The 17,687-nt window shown below is 38.9% G+C and overlaps 1 protein-coding gene across 2 annotated transcripts in view; it reads left to right on the top strand.

Moving 5' to 3' along the window:
• TWSG1 (twisted gastrulation BMP signaling modulator 1) overlaps positions 1-17,687 on the top strand; it is a 32,177-nt gene that overhangs the window by 181 nt on the left and 14,309 nt on the right. Inside the window, exon 2 of one of the 2 annotated variants that reach the window (XM_082852471.1) lies at positions 1,448-1,604. In XM_082852471.1, coding sequence (XP_082708597.1) covers positions 1,482-1,604 — 123 coding nt within the window. In that variant the 5' untranslated portion in view covers positions 1,448-1,481. Of the gene's footprint in view, positions 1-1,323; positions 1,605-17,687 lie in introns of those variants that run through there. The other variant, XM_082852472.1, reaches the window with a different exon arrangement.

Genomic DNA, 17,687 nt, shown 5'->3' on the forward strand with positions numbered 1-17,687 from the left:
CGCGGCCTGGGCGGCCTCCGCGGCTACGAGGCGGGGCGGGCGTGGGGCGTGGCTCCTCCGCCGGCGGCCGGGGCCGCTGTCAGCGCCTCCCGCTCGGCTGCTGCGCTTTGTTCCCAAGGCCCCGGAGGGAGCCGCTCCCCTAGGAGGAGCTCGGTTACCTGCCTCTGCGTGCCTCGTTCACCTGGACGCCTGTTCTGGGGAGGTTCGGGGAGCGGGACGCAGACGGCCATGAGGTGGGGGAAAATACCCCATTTTCAGTTGCTGTGGGGAGAAAACTAGCTCTGGAAGAATCCGTTTTCCGATGCCTTCTTTGGCCTCCACGAATACGTGCCGGTGGCTCCGGAGTCACCGGACTTGGGCGTGCGGTTCAGTAAAGCGGGCGGTGGGTCCTGACGGTCCCAGGAGGGTACCCCCGGCCTCGGCCCCTGGGGCTTTCTCCTACAGAACCGAGCCACACGGGCACAGAGCCCGGTACTCTTCACCTTCTTCTTGCCTTTGCTTTATTGTTCTTGCTAACACTTAGAATACAGGTTTACAGCAATCATAAAGGCCCATAAACGCACCTTTTATCCGTCTTACATCACTAGTCGTTTATTTAATTGATTCTGTTTGGGGGGTGTGTTTTAAACCCCAAGAAGTTTTATCTTCTCCTTTTTAAAAATTTAATGACTGTTGGTTGTTCAGCCACTGTCAGAATTTGTGCTGGTCTTTCTTTCCTTTTTCTTTTTGGACTGTAATATTTTCTTCAATATCTTTGAAGAATCACTGGTACCTAAGGTAGAGAATTAAAAGAATATCTTCTCATTTTGGTAAGTTAGAGTTCTTAATGCAGTTAATAATTTACTATTCCCTTTGTTATTCGCTAAATTATTTAAGGAGCAACTGTCCACTCCTTCCGCTGAGCTGCTTCATTTTGGCTAATTATGTTAAGAGACAAAATGAGATAGTAACAAGTAGACACTAGAATAATTTGCATTTTTAAAATTTGTCTTAATTCTAAGAATTAAAATATTGATAAATGTTTTTTAAATTATAATACAATATTAATAGATTTTTTTGTTTTGCAAAGCAGTGCAGCATTGAAACTACTTATTTGCTTTATATATTGATACTTTCAGGTTACTAATGGTATGTATACACACACACACACACACACACACATTCACTTTAATTTTCACAGTCACCATTTCTGGGTACTCTGAGGAATTTCAGAATTCTATATCTTTGAAGATGGCTAACAAGATATTACTGTATATTGTAGCTTTTTTTTGAGTGTTTAAGTAATCTTTCATTGAGAATAATATTTAAATAGTCACTCAAAAGTCTTTTAACACAATGAGTCTTGGTTTATTTATTTGATTTTCATTTTTGTATTTGTTTTTACCCTAGCATTTGCTTTTGAATTAAAGTTTTTGTTGTTTTTTTTCCTTTTTGTTTGTTTGTTTAGCTTCCTGGGAGTTGGTGATTGTCTTTGAAGAAACATGAAGTCACGCTCTGTTGTTATGCTTACTGTAGCCATCCTGGTGTTCCTGACATGGGTCCCCATGTCACTGAGTTGTAACAAAGCACTCTGTGCTAGTGATGTGAGCAAATGCCTCATTCAGGTAGGACTAAGAGTACTTTTTTACTATTAAAATATACTGTAGAGCAGACACAGAGCACATATATACAGATAGAGAGTGTAAGGTCTGAGGTAATGAACCATGACACTGGTCTGGGGTTTTGCCCCCATACTTCTCTTGCATACAAGCAATGTCAGACTCAAGGAGTTCAGTACGGAAAATGATATCCAGCTTTGTAAACATGCTGTTACAAGGTGATGAGTAGCCTATTCAGATGAATTAAAGGGTTCCCTTGTATAATCTAGTTTACATAGCAAAGAGACTCACTATATTTAGAAAAAAAATTTAGCTAGTCAAATCATAGACAAACTGTTCCCTAAATATAATACACTAATTGTCTGTTCTAAGTAACAAGTTACCCCAAACAGCAACTTAATGCAGTAAACATTTATTATTTATGCAGTTGCTGAGGGTTGGGAACCTAGGAGCAGCTGAGCTGGGGGATTCAGGGTCAGGGTTTCTCAAGGTTGCAGATGTTGGAGAATGTGCTTCCAAGATGATTGACAGTGATCTCTCTCTCAGCCATCAAGGCAAGCCTTTCTGAAGAGAAAAGTGAGGTTAAGTAATGGCTTAGTTTACAGAGCTATTAAGTGGCTGTGGAAGGTGGCCTGTGTTTGAACCCGAAGCCTGTGGCCTTTCCATACACATACTGGTTATTACTGTTCTTAAAGTTGCATTAATTAGTGGTGAACTTCATGTCTTACACAGCTGTTCTCTCTTTTCTCATCCTGTTAGACCGTCAGCAGTCTTGGGTCTGTATTTATTAGCCTCTCTTCCAGCTGTTGGCTAAGAAATTCAGTAACCACACATATTAGAATTCTGTATAAAGTACAACTCAGCTACCTCTTAGCTGTAATCCTGACATGAGAGCATTTGTATGTACTAGAAGTGGTAATGATTTTTATAGATGAGAGGCATTATGTGCTGATTTGTGACATTTTGGTCCTCATTAATAGTTAAAATTTTGGGAAGCCTGGCCTTTATGTGAGTGTGGTGGTCACCATCTCATACTCTGTACCCTCACTTTGCATTTTAACCAAAACATTTAACTAGAGAGGTTGGTTGGTTAGGGTTAGGGTTTTCACTATGGATGTTTTTAAGCATAAATAGAAGAGGGAAGAGTATAATGAACAGCAGTAATAATCAGCAGTTACAGCCATCATTCACTCGGGGCTACCCTTGCTTCATCTCTGTTCCCCTGCACTGTTCACCCTATAGCTCTGTTTAGTGTCAGTCAGACCCCTGATATTATTTTATCATAAATGTATTGTCTGTCTCTGAAAGATAAGAACTCTTGAAAACATAGCTATTAGCACTTTAAAAATTAACAATAATTCTTTAATATCACGTAGTTTTATACATGGAAGTTTTTTTTAATTTTATTTTTATTTTTTTTGGCTGCATTGGGTCTTCATTGCTGCGTGCAGTCTTTCTCTAATTGTGGCAGACGGGGGCTACTCTTCGTTGCGGTGCGCAGGCTTCTCGTGGTGGCCTCTCTTGTTGCGGAGCTCGGGTTCTAGGCGCGCGGGCTCAGTAGTTGTGGCGCACGGGCTTAGTTGCTCCGCGGCATGTGGGGTCTTCCCGGACCAGGGCTCAAACCTGCACTCAAACAGTCCCCTGCACTGGCAGGCGGATTCCTAACCACTGCGCAACCAGGGAAGTCCCTACATGGAAGTTTTGATATGGCACGTCTGCTTAGGCTTGTGCTGGCTGAAAATTTGGTAGTTTTCTCATGAAGTCCAGCTTTGTGCTGTGGTCAGAGGTGAATCTGTGCCACTTCCCACGTTGTTTCAATGTATCTTCATTATTCATTATTGGAAATAAAGTCTCATAACAATTGCTATATTCATGTTTAGGTAGAAATTTACTTAAATCTCAAATTATTTTTTGACTCTCCAAGTCTGTAATTTCCATTATTCAAATAATTAAAAATTGGATTTTATTTGAAAGACCTTGCTTGGTAAGGCAGTATTTAAAGAAGAAAGCGTTTGGTTACTATCGATAAAAACTCTCAAAAGTTTTTGTTTGTTTTGCTTTTCAGTTTAAAATTCTGTAATACTTACAAAATGCTTCAAAAAGTAGAGTAAAAATTAAGTGTAAAAACTGGAAAATCAGGTGAAGCTCCACCTGCTTGTTAAATGGTGATTTTAGTAAACTCATTGGAAAGAAGGTAGGACTCTTTTTTTTTTTTTTAAAACCACTAATTCACTGATGCAAACATTTCTGATTCCTGTTCCTTCAGAACTAGGAATCATCAAATCTTTTTCTGGAATAGTAGAGACAGTGCTTCTGGTGCATAGTGGCACGGTGCTTGGGGTTAAAATGATAGAGGCCTTGAGTATTGAGGGTTTTCTTGTTCATTTATTCCTAAGCACTTATGACATTGTGCTAAGCACTTACTGGACATTGCAGTGAAATGTGATTGGTTCTACCATTTACCTGGTTTTATGGACTCCGCTGATTATTTCACATCCTGCCCTTTACTCTCCTTGCATTCCCTCACTGTGGCTGTGTGACAAACCACCCCAAAGGTCAGTGGCTGGAAACAACAACAACGTTTATTTTGAGCATGAATTTGCATCCTGTGTGGTGCTTGGTAGGAGAGTTCATCTGCACCACACAGCATTATTAGCTGGGGCGGCCTGAAGGCTGGCAGCTGAAATTACCTGAGGCAGCACTGTCCACTAGAACTTTCTATGATGATAGAAATGGTCTACATCAGCCCTGTCAGGTACAGTAGAAACTAGTCACGTGGTTGTTAAGCACTTGAAATATGACTAGTGTGGCTGAAAAGCAGATTTTTAAATTTAATCATTTTAATTAATTTAAATTTAAACAGCTGCATGTGGCTAGCGACTGCTGTATTGGATATCACAAAGCTGGGCTAGGAAGATTCTTCATTCTCTCTCTCTCTCACCCCCCTGGCCCCCTTTCTCTCTCCCCTCCTTTCCTCCCTCCCTGTCAGTAGTCTCTCTGTATGACTTCTCCAGCATGCTGGCTTAAGACTAGCCAGATTCCTTATATGTTGGCTCAGGGCTTCCAAGACCATGTGTCTCACGAAACACAGCAGGGGAAGCTGTATTGCCTTTTATGGCCACGCCATTGAGGTTATGTTGTTACTTCATCATGGTGGTAGGCCCACCGGGATTTGAGAGGAGGGTACACAGGCCCCGCCTCTGATGGAGGAGCATGAGTGTAACACTAAGGAGAGCTTAGTGGATGGGGTGAATGACGTGGCCATGTTTGGAAAATACAATCTGCCACATCTTCACTGTGACTTGACCGGCTGGGTGATCTCAGAGTTTCCTTCTAATTCTACATATTTCTAGAGAAAGCAACCAACTATTATTATGTGTTAAATATATATTTTTTAAATCAGAGTATCTCTATATGCCTATTCTGGACATTTAATATGAATGGAATCATACAATATGTTGTCTTTTATGCCTGTCTTCTTTTATTGAGCATAATGCTTTCACAATTCATCTATATTACAGTATGTATCAGTACTTTGTTGTTTTATGGTCAAATAATATTGTACTGTATGGGTATGCCACATTTAATTTATCCATTCATCAGTTGATGAATGTTTAGATTGTTTCCACCTTTTGGCTATGCAAGTAATGGAGCTGTGGATATTTGTGTATAAGTTTTTATGTGGGTATCTGTTTTCATTTCTTTTGGGTATATACCTAGGAGTAGAGTTGCTGGGTCATATTTTCTATGTTTAACATTTTGAGGAACCACTAAAGTATTTTCCAAAGTGGCTGTATACATTTCCACCACTGTGTATGCAGGTTCCAATTTTTCTACATCCTCACCAGCACTTGTTATAGGCATCTTAGTGGGTGTGAAGTGGTTTTGATTTGCATTTCTCTAATGACTAATGATATTGAGCATCTTTTCATGTGCTTATTGGCATTCATATATCTTCCTTGGAGAAGTGTCTATTCAGAACCAATGCCCATTTTTTAATTGGCTTATTGTCCTTTTATTGTTAGGTTATAAGAGTTATTTATATATTCTGGGTACAAGTCCATTATCAGATATATGACTTGCAAATAATTTCTCCCATTTTGTGGGTTGTCTTTTCACTTTCTTGATGGTATTATTTGCAACACAAAAGTTTTAAATTTTGATGCAGTCTTTTTTTATTTATTTATTGTTGCTTTTGCATTTGGTGTTGTAACTAAGAAACCATTGCCTAACTCAGGGTTATAAATATACTTGTCTATTTTCTTCTAAGAATTTTGTAGTTTTAGCTCTTATATTTAGGTCTGCAATTTATTTTGAGTTGATTTTTGTATATGGTGTTAGGTAGGGGTCCAAATTTATTCTTCTGTGTATGGATATCTAGTTGTCTCAGCATCATTTGTTGAAAATATTATTTTTTTCTCTGTTGAATTATCTTGACACTCTTGTTGAGAATTATTTGACCATAAATGTAAGAGTTTATTTTTGGACTCTCAATTGTATTCCATTGATTTATATATCTATCTTTTTGCCAGTACCACACTGTCTTGATTACTGTAGCTTTGTGGTATGTTTTACAAAAAGTATGAATTTTCTAATTTTGTTGTTTTTCAAGATTTGTTTTTAATACTTTGGTCCCTTGCATTACCATATAAATTTTAGGGTCAGCTTGTTGATTTCTGTATTAAAAACCAGCTAGAATTTTTATATATAAATATATTTGACTTTATTAATTGGAGTAGTTTTTGGTTTACAGCAAAATTGAGCAGAAAGTGCAGAAGGATCCCATATACTCCTTTCCCCTACACATACCCACTGTTTCCCCTACTATTAACATCTTGCATTAGTTTGTACATTTGTTACAATTGATGGACCAATATTGACATACTATTATTAACTAAAGTCCACATTACATTACATTAGGGTTCATGCTTTGTGTTCGACAGTTCTATGGATTTGACAAATGTGTAATGTCATATATCTGCCATTACAGTGTGACACAGAATTGTTTTGTTGCCCTAAAAATCCCCTGTGCTTCCACAGGGCCTCTGCATCCCCCACCGCATTTTACTGTCTATATAATTCTGCTGTTTCAATATGTTATACAGTTGGAGTTATACAGTATGTAGCCCTTCCAGGCTGGCTTCTTTCATTTAGCAGTATGCATTTATGGTTCCTGCATGTTTTTCTGTGGCTTGATAGCTTATTTATTTATATTCCATTTTATGGGTGTATCACAGTTTGTTTTCTATTCACTCGTTGAGGGACATCTTGATTACTTCCAAGTTTTGCAATTAAGAATAAAGCTGCTACAAACATCCATGTGCAGGTTTTTGTGTGGACATAAAATTTCAACTCATTTGAGTAAATACCAAGGAGCACAATAGCTGGATCATATGCTGAGAGTATGTTTACTTTTGTAAGAAACTGCCAGACTGTCTTCTAAAGTGGCTATACGGTTTTGCATTCCTACCAGCAGTGAGTGAGAGTTCCTGTTGCTCCACATCCGCACCAGCATTTGCTGCTGTCAGTGTTTTGAATATTAGCTGTTCTAATTGGTGTATATTGGTATCTCGTTGTTTTAATTTGCAATTTCCTAATGACATGTTGAGCTTTTTTTCATATGCTTTATTTGCCGTCTGTATATCCTCTTTGGTGAGGTGTCTTTATGTCTTTTGCCCATTTTTAAATTGAGTTGTTCATTTTCTTCCTGTTGAGTTTTAAGAGTTCTTTGTATCTTTTGGATTAACAGTCCTTTATCGGATGTGTCTCTTGCAAATATTTTCTCCCTGTCTGTGGCTTGTCTTCTTGTTTTCTTTTTCTTAAGATTTTTTTTTGATGTGGACCATTTTTAAAGTCTTTATTGAATTTGTTACAGTATTGCTTCTGTATTTTTATGTTAATGGTTTTTTGGCTGCAAGGCACGTGGGATCTTAGCTCCCCAACCAGGGATCAAACTTCACACCCCCTGCACTGGAAGGTGAAGTCTTAACCACTGGACCTCCCAGCAAGTCCCCTGGCTTGTCTTCTTAATCTCTTGACAGTGTCTTTTGCAGAGCAGAAGTTTTAAATTTTAAAAGTCCAGATTACCCATTTTTTCCTTTCATGGATTGTGCCTTTGGTATTGCCAGCTATGATTTTGATTGGGTTTACGTTGACTCTGTAGATCAATTTGGGAATTATTGCCATGTTAACAGTATTAAGTCTTCTGATGCATGAGCAAGGAGTGTCTTTCCTTTTGTTTAAATTTTTCTTTCATTTCTTTCAACAGTATTTTGTAGTTTTCAGCGTACAGGTCTTATACTTCTTTTGTTAGGTTTATTCATAGGTATTTTATTCTTTTTGACGTTGTTGTAAATGGAACTGTTTTCTTAATTTCATTTTCAGGTTGTTCGTTGCTTGTATGTAGTGTCGTAAATCTTAAATCTGTTTTCACCTTATTCTGCTTTTTGGGAGAGTTCCTTGACTTTACCTTTGAACCCTTTCTATTGAATTTTTAAATTTTAGCAATAACTTTAAAATTTTACTTCTTATTTTCTGCTTGTTAATTTTTCTTTTAACACTTTTACTTGTATTTGAATGCACTGTTTTCTCAGATATCCTGAGAATACTTACTGGAAGTTTTATTGATGGAGATGGAGGTGTGTCTCCACCCCTCACCTCCCCATTCTGTTATGTGGATTTCTCTTTCTTCCAAGATTATTTTTTTCTTTCAATTTATATCTCTTTCATGCAGGAGGCTTTCCTCAAATGTATAGTGTTCCTTAGTTGTCCATTATAGTTAGGAATGAAGCATAAAAGCTTGATTGGGGGCCTCCCTGGTGACGCAGTGGTTGAGAATCCGCCTGCCAATGCAGGGGACACGGGTTCGTGCCCCGGTCCGGGAAGATCCCACATGCCATGGAGCGGCTGGGCCCATGAGCCATGGCCGCTGAGCTTGCGTGTCCAGAGCCTGTGCTCCGCAATGGGAGAGGCCACAACAGTGAGAGGCTCGCGTACCGCAAAAAAAAAAAAAAGCCTGATTGGGAGACTGTTTGTGGGGAGGGCTGACATACACAGACTGGAGGGTATCGCCTGAGGGACAGGGAAGCCCTCGATGCTGGAGTGTGTTTTCTGCTCTGAGGCTGATCATTTTCCTGCAGAGAAGTTTTTGGTTAGTTTGTTTTGAATGGCTGGTGTTCTTGCTGTGGTCTGGGTGGTGGTTGGTTGGTAGATGCTTGGTTCTTGTCTTTGTGCCCTAGTGTTGGGGGTTGCCTCTGTGGTCTGATAGAAACTTGAACTTTAGTGCCCTCTTTTATTCCTGTTCTCTTCAGTTGAGGAATAGATTGGCTATTGGCGTTTCATGTGCCAAGAACTGTCAGCTGGTGTCCTTAGGCCTCTTTAGTGCTTCTCTTAAAGGGGATCCCCAGAATTATATTCAAATTTGCAAATGTGCTGTTTTCTAGGAGAAAAGTCCATAGCTTTCAGGAGGTTCTCAAAGTGGTTGATTGCCCTGAAAAGGTGAAGAATTGCTGGGGCTTTGTTTGCCATCACACTACTAAGTTATTAAAATTCCACTTTCACATTCAACAAAGTACAAGGCATGTTGACATTTTAGATGGCAATGATAGCTTTTCTCCTTAAACTTAGAGAAAAACATGCACAAAAATGAAGGTGGGAGATAAGAACTTTAAGAAAGGCCATGCTATAGAAGTGTAAAGAAACTTCCCTCCTAAGAGGGAGTTTAGCTTTTCTTTTAGTTATTTGGTTTGAACAACATCTGTAGTGTTGAAATGCTGTACCGTGAGGATAAGTTAGAACATTTGTTTATGTTGAGCCCTCCGCAACTCATGAAGTAACTAAATATAAAACATTTTCCCTGGAAGCTCAGGCTTGTGTAAATGTTTTTTACCAGCACAGTCATTCCTGCCTCTCCTACAAGTTGCTACGCAGAAGGGTGGTCCCTACATAAATATTTATTTTGTGCTTCTGACAGGAAGGAAATGTAATTTTAACATCAGGAAAGTAATATTGTCATCTTGGTGTGTTCCTTTGCTCATATAATGAGTGGTTGAGCTGTCTCCTTTCAGGGGAAAAATGGTAAAACAGGATTTTGCTTTTAATAAGATCTTTACTTGTTTTTTCTTCTGCTTTTGTGAAAAGAGCATTTAAAATTTGAATCAATATTATGCTTCTACACCAGAAATCTCAAGACCCATTTTGTATTAAGAACTGAAAAACCAGGGCTTCCCTGGTGGCACAGTGGTTAAGAATCCACCTGCCAATGCAGGGGACATGGGTTCAAGCCCTGGTCCAGGAAGATCCCACATTCTGCGGAGCAGCTAAGCCCGTGCGCCACAACTACTGAGCCTGTACTCTAGAGCCCACGAGCCACAACTACTGAGCCCCGTGTGCCACAACTACTGAAGCCCGCACACCTAGGGCCCATGCTCTGCACACAACAAGAGAAGCCACCACAATGAGAAGCCCGTGCACTGCAACGAAGAGTAGCCCCCACTCACCACAACTAGAGAAGGCCCGCGCACAGCAACGAAGACCCAATGCAGCCAAAAATAAATAAATTTTAAAAAATTATTAAAAAACAAGAACTGAAAAACTCCTTACTGATTTGTGAGTACTTTTAGCTAATATTTATGGTCATATTTAGGATGATGTAAACTTTATATTTCATGAAGATATTCAAACTTAGGTTCAGAGATCACTGATGCATTCTTTTAGCACTTTACTGGTTTTCTGAATATTTATTTAGTGCTTTTATATACTAAATCAACAGTCTGCTTTTTTTCTATTCTAAAAATTGATTTAACTACTAAAGAAATCTTAGATTATCTGAAATAAGTTGGGATCTCAAAGTAGTTTCTCATTAATAATTCTAGTTTTTTTTAATGTATTTTGTTTTAAGTTAAAAATATAAATAGTTCAGGTAACATCAGGAATTTCTTAATCACAGCAAACTAAAAAATTAACTTTCTCTTCCTTTTTCCTTAATGAGTGCTAATTAAATTCCATATTAGTTTTTTTGCTACAGTTATCTTTTTTTTTTTTTTTTTGCGGTACGCGGGCCTCTCACTGTTGTGGCCTCTCCCATTGCAGAGCACAGGCTTCCGGACGCGCAGGCTCAGCGGCCATGGCTCACGGGCCCAGCTGCTCCGCAGCATGAGGGATCTTCCCAGACCGGGGCACGAACCAGTGTCCCCTGCATTGGCAGGCGGACTCTCAACCACTGGGCCACCAGGGAAGCCCATACAGTTATCTTGATTTGTTACTCTACTAGTAATATTTTGGCATATAGTATACAATGTTCCCTCTTTCCTTTTATAAACACTACCTTTTTTTCCTATAGTGTATCCTCTCTTTTTTCTGCTTCCCTGCTCTTAAAAATTGTGACTCTAACTTATTTTTGTCCTGTTTTGCTTCAGTTAATACCTCATGAAAATCTCTGAAATTAATATCCCAAAGTAATGAGTTAGGGACATCCCTGGTGGTCCAGTGGGTAAGACTCCACACTCCCAATGCAGGGGGCTGGGGTTTGATCCCTGGTCAGGGAACTGTATTCAGCATTCATGCTGCAACTAAGAAGGCTGCATGCTGCAACTAAGAGCCCTCATGCTGCAACAAAGATCCTGCGTGCTGCAGCTAAGACCTGGTGCAGCCGAAATAAGTAAATAAATAAATAAACCTTAAAAAAAAAGTAATGAGTTAGACCTGATGTAATTTAAGGGAAGAGTAAGTTTTGTTTCCCTTCAAATGTTAGCAGTTAGAATAGCTGATAAAATTTATAAGTGGAAACTAAAATTTATTTTCACTGACAGTTTCACCTGTTGAATTATTACATTAAAACAAAGATGAAGGGGACGTCCCTGGTGGTACAGTGGTTAAGAATCCACCTGCCAAGGCAGGGGACATGGGCTCAAGCCCTGGTCTGGGAAGATCCCACATGCCGCAGAGCAACTAAGCCAGTAGGCCACAACTACTGAGCCTGCGCTCTAGAGCCCACGAGCCACAACTACTGAGCCTGCATGCCACAGCTACTGAAGCCTGCATGCCTAGAGCCTGTGCTCTGCAACAAGAGAAGGCACCGCATTGAGAAGCCCGCACACCACAACTAGAGCAAGCCCGCGCAAGCCCGTGCAGCAACAAAGACCCAGCGCAGCCAAAAATAAATAAATAAATAAAGTTAACAAAAAAAAAAAGAAAAGAAAACAAAGATGAGGGCTTCCCTGGTGGTGCAGTGGTTAAAAATCCGCCTGCCAGTGCAGGGGACACGGGTTTGAGCCCTAGTCCGGGAAGATCCCACATGCCACAGAGCAACTAAGCCTGTGCACCGCAACTACTGAGCCTGTGCTCTAGACCCTGCGAGCCACGACTACTGAAGCCCGGGCGCCTGGAGCCCATGCTCCTCAACAAGAGAAGTCACCACAATGAGAAGCCCGTGCAACACAAGGAAGAGTAGTCCCTGCTCACCACAACCAGAGAAAGCCCGCGCAGAGCAACGAAGACCCAACACAGCCAAAAATAAAAACAAATAAATAAATAAATTTATTTTAAAAAACCAGAGATGAGGGGGACTTCCCTAGCAGTCCAGTGGTGAAGACTCTGTGCTTCCACTGCAGGGGGCACTGGTTCGATCCCTGGTTGGGGAACTAAGATCCCACAAGTCATGTGCCATGCCCTTCCCCCCCAAAAAAAGAAGACCAAAGATGAGGATTTCACTGGGACACTTGGAAGTTTTCAAATATAATTTTAATAGGGAGAATAGTAAAGTCCCTATTTACCCGTCACTTAGCTTCACCAGTGGTCAGCATATGGCTGGTCCAGTCTCATCTCTACCTGCCCCTATTTCACCTCACCTGGATGATTTTAAAGAAATGCTTTGGGGTACTTTTGTAGTAAGTAGGATTAAAATTTTGTTACAAGGTTTATATAAGAAATGGGTGTCGTTTGATATATTTTGGTAGATCATGTATGTACAAAAGGATAAATTCTGTTTTCTGTATTTCACTTGTTTATATTATTTTCAAGGCAAACGTTTGAATTTATAAAGAACATGGTGATAAGATTTGGTTTAGATACTTCTGTTCCGAGTTTGAAAGTCTGTCTGATGGCCTCCTTAAAGAGTATTAATTTGTCAAAACAGATTTGTTGTAACGTAATTATAACTATGTTTATTGTTTTGAATAAAGGCTAATTGTTCGAGGGTGTGTTGTTTATATATTGGTTTTTAAATACCCATTTGACCTATGTAAGGGTTGTGAAAATAGTATCAGCACAGGTACAGTCTTGTTGGTTACGGATGCTTATACGGTGTTCATTTTCATAATTACCTTTGTTCTTACATTCCTGGGGGTTTTAGGTCAAGATATTATAAACACTTATAGTTTGTTTGATTTAATATTTAAGAACATTAATTTGTGTTTTTGAGTGTGTTTTTTTTATTGTATGAAATTAAACTGGATCTTCAGAAGTCCTACTACTTAAATTTAAAATGTTTACTTGCCATTATAAAAATATTTTGTTCTCAAAGGAATCCACAAAATACATAGAAGTAGAAAAAGGAAACTAAATCATTTATAGTCCTGTTTTCTAAACACAGACTACTCTTAATATTTGATATAGTCCTTTTTAGGTTTTTATTCTATGTTTAGGTGATTTTTAACACCTAAACATAGAAAAAAGGTTGTATATTATATATACAGCTTTCACATTTTGCATTTTTCACCAGCATTGTTTTATGTTTCTTTGTTTTTAAAAAAACGTATGTTAGTTTAGAGAAGTTTAGTTTTAGCTTGAAAGTAAAATAGAGAAATATATTTTCTGAACTATCTTCTGCACTGCTTTCTTTAATAACAGTTAACATTTATATAATGCTGTATGTTTTTCAGTTCAGATTTGTTAAAATAATAAATTTATGGACCACAGTGTACCATACTGGTCCTTCAGAGATGAGATGAGGTATTCCCTAATCTCCCAAAGCATTTTTGGGGTCAGATTTATTGCGGTATAATTCACATACAGTATATTTCACTCTTTTTAGATGTACATTTCTATGATTTTTGATAAATGTATGCTCATGTAACCACTACCACAATCAAGATAGGGAATATTTTCATCACCCTTAAACGTCCGTTCGTGCACCTAGGGAGTCAAGACTAGCTTCCTCCCCAGCCTCAGTACTTCACCACTGATTGATTTTTGTCCCTATAATTTCATCTTGTCCAGAATGTCTTAGAATCGTACGTTGTGTAACCTTTTGTGCCTGGCTGACTTCTTTCAGTTATAATGCTTTTGAGATTGACCCATGTGGCTGCGTGTCTCAGGGTCTCCTTTCCTTGGTCTTGCTGAGTAGTAGTCTGTTGTGTAGATGTACCCCATTTCTTCATCCATTCACTAGCTGATGGATGTGGCTTGTTTCCAGTTTTTGGTGATTATGAATGAAGTTATTTACTTCCATGTATAGGTCTTTGTGTGGATGTATGTTTTCGTTTCTCTTGATTAAATACCTAGGAGTAGGATTGCTGGATCACAAAGCATCTGAAAAACTGAGATTTGGTGTTACATGCTGCAGTTTACGGGCCAGGACTTGAATCCAGATTCTGTAAATCCAAGTCATTTGCTGTCTGCTAGACTATAATGTTGTTTTCAGTGGTGATATTTCCCTGTTTTAACAACATTGCTAACAAATCTCTCAGATTTTGGCAACAGTTAAAGAATGGAGATATTTATCAGCAACTTTACATCAGAATATAAATAAAAATTTCCCTCAAGTTATTAGTTTCCATCTCTGACCTGGAGATTTGGAAGTTTATAAAATAAATTTTAACTCTTAAAATCTAGGCTTAGTCTTAGATGAATAATTACCCCCCCATTTATTTTGCATGGATTAAGATCTCACCAGAACCTTAGATGTATAGAGAACAAGATTTTCCATTAAAGTTGATTTAATAATTATATAAAATCTGTCTTCTGGCATAAAAAAATTGAAATTCTTTGTCATATTCAAGATTTTCAATAATACAAATGTAAAATACTTTCTTTTAAATTTATTTTTGGCTGTGTTGGGTCTTTGCTGCGCGTGGGCTTTCTCTAGTTGCAGCAAGCGGGGGCTACTCTTCGTTGCGGTGCGCGGGCTTCTCATCGCAGTGGCTTTTCTTGTTGTGGAGTGTGGGCTCTAGGCGCACAGGCTTCAGTAGTTGTGCCACTAGGGCTCAGTAGTTGTGGCTCGCAGTCTCTAGAGCACAGGCTCAGTAGTTGCGGCGCACGGGCTTAGTTGCTCCGCGACATGTGGGATCTTCCTGCAGCAGGGTTCGAACCCGTGTCCCCTGCATTGGCAGGCGGATTCTTAACTACTGTGCCACCAGGGAAGTCCCTTCATATAAGTTTTTAAAGCAAATTGCCAAATTATCTCTAAATACTCATTCTGGTCAACTTAGGATAGCTCAAATGTATAAATTTCTGTTTTCTATTTAGTGTAATATTATAATTTTTTCCACCATAAATGTATTGAACGGTGTGATTACACTTTAAGAACATCTAGCGTGGTACTTCACGATCCACGTCACTCTGGCTCTGACACGCGGAAGCAGTGGTGGCAGGAGCAGCCCTGTGGCAGAAGATCTGACGTCGGAGCCCAGTTGGGCTGGATCACTGACCCATCCCTTCCAGCCTTTCATCTGTACCAGGAGCAGCGCCCATACTTCCCTGGGACTTCCAGACCAGGGAGGCAGATGATGCGATCATTAACTGGCCCAAGCAAAAAAAACGAATTAAGTATTAAGTCCCAACACACTGGTTTTGCAACTCTCGCCATTGATACTTATTTTACCTTTACAAACAATGATTAAACTTTGGCAATAGCACTTGTAATTGTATTCAGGTACTGAGAGTGAAAGATATAATAGTGCCTTTGATTAAACAACCTGAAGGGTTAGCTAAGTTTAATTATGGGCTCATTCTCTCTAAGAAAGTAATAACTATAATTATTGAGATGCTAAATTAATAAGAAATAAGCTTTATATTTCTCATCTCATTGTTTAAAAAGCAGCAATAGCTATCCAAAACTGGGGTCAAATCTCAGCCACTTACTAATTGAATGATGTACAAATTCATCACCTTATATGAAAATGAAGGTGAATAATACCTTGATAAAGGCTTTATGAGCTCCAAGGTAATGCATATAAAACACTTAGCACAGTGCCTGTTAATGCTACATAAAACCCACTTAGGAACTTTGGGGGAGGCTGTGGCAGCAAATAAGTGGAGACACTGGATCCACCTTTCTTCTGTGAACGCTGTGTTTGCTTGGGATCCCACGTTCAGCTGACTGAGCAGTGCTCAAGGTTAATCATAGGAAGGTTAGTGAATTACGTAAATAGCCAGTCCACACAGGGATCCCACATCTCAGCACAACCCTCTTTCTAGTTAATACGGAAGACTTTGAAGTAATAGTGACATGGAATATAATAAGGACGTTTCTGAAGGCGGTGATACAGAATGAGAACATGGACAGGCTGTGAAAGAGATGAAGTATTTAAGGCCTGCTTCTGAACTTTGGTACATAATATGTTCCATCATGGAGCCGTTATGTTGACAGATTTTTATTGATACAATAGGGAAATACTTTTTAAATCAGGAGAGTGCGCCATCATTATTTTGTTAGAAACGCATAGGAATTTACCGAAGTGGGAGGAACTTGGGTGCTTTTTCCTTCTATTCTGGTAGATTTTTTTCAAAGTCTTTTATGATTAAAAAAAAAAAACTCTTAAAAATTTAAAGCATTCCTTTTATCTTGACTCTAGCCTCTTTAGCAAAGCCTTTCTAGTTATAGAAGATTCATTTATGTTCTCATAAATAAAACAACTGAAGTAAAGATTTCTTTTTAAGTGTCCTGAAGAAAAGATTCTACTTAATTTAAATGGAGTAATTTTTTATGTTTTTCTGTGATCCTTGATTCTTCATAGTTACGTTTTGGTGTGTTTCTTTTCTTTTGTATTTCCAGTATGTGACTTCAAAGCACCTTAAAAATTTTTTTTTATATTTAGAAACATTCTTCCCAACCATAGTTTGCTAGCTGTCAAAAAAATTAAAATGTATTTCCAAATGTGTTTATGACCAAACTTATTTAATAGTGTGATTCTGAAGTACACATAAAGTGAATAGAAAGTAATGGATTTCTTGATGAGCTACACGTTTGTTATTCATAATTATTTACGCATAGAAATTCATTGTTTCCTTTCCTTTTTTGACTTGAGAACATAGAAACAAAACAAATCATTTCCACAAATTTTTTCTCTTTAGATTTGCAGCGAGGTTTCTGAGATCCAAAATGCCATATGTTAACTTTGCCTGTGTATTATTTTTCTCCTGGAAATTGAGAAGTTAAATGTGTAATACTGGCTAAAAAGTTTGTTTGAGGAGCTCGTTTTCATTATTTTACAATCTCCTGGAAAGAATGCTTGCGTGAGTTTTGAAGAATACAGATTGTTCGGTACATTTTTTTTTTTTTTTTTTTTTTTGCGGTACGCGGCCCTCTCACTGCTGTGGCCTCTCCCGCCGCGGAGCACAGGCTCCGGACGCGCAGACTCAGTGGCCATGGCTCACGGACCCAGCCGCTCCGCGGCATGTGGGATCTTCCCGCACCGGGGCACGAACCCGCGTCCCCCTCATCGGCAAGCGGACTCTCAACCACTGCGCCACCAGGGAAGCCCTGTTTGGTACATTTTGAAGCTTATTTACTCTCTGAAATCTCATAATTTATGAAATCAAATTGACTTTATTAAGACAGATTTTTCATTCTATTTTGTAGTAAGATGGAAAGAAAATATTAGTTAGCATTCAACCAGTTTTAGCAGTAATTTTTACCAATGAAGTCTTAACCTGGATTTTTGTCTGTTTAATGGTATAGTAATAAAGCCTGTGTTTCAGTCATTTCTCCCATGTCTCGGCTTCCTAGAGCTTCTCACTTTGTATTCTATCAGTAAATTAAAAGTCGTTAAGCATGTTACTTCAGTGCATTGTTCTGTCACACTGACATGTAAAAGTACAGGATAGGCATCTATTAAGAGGGTGTGAAATACATTTAATCTTAAGGGGTAG

This window comes from Leucopleurus acutus (assembly GCF_964270905.1).
Source record: "Leucopleurus acutus genome assembly, chromosome: 13".
NCBI classification, from domain to species: domain Eukaryota; kingdom Metazoa; phylum Chordata; class Mammalia; order Artiodactyla; family Delphinidae; genus Leucopleurus; species Leucopleurus acutus.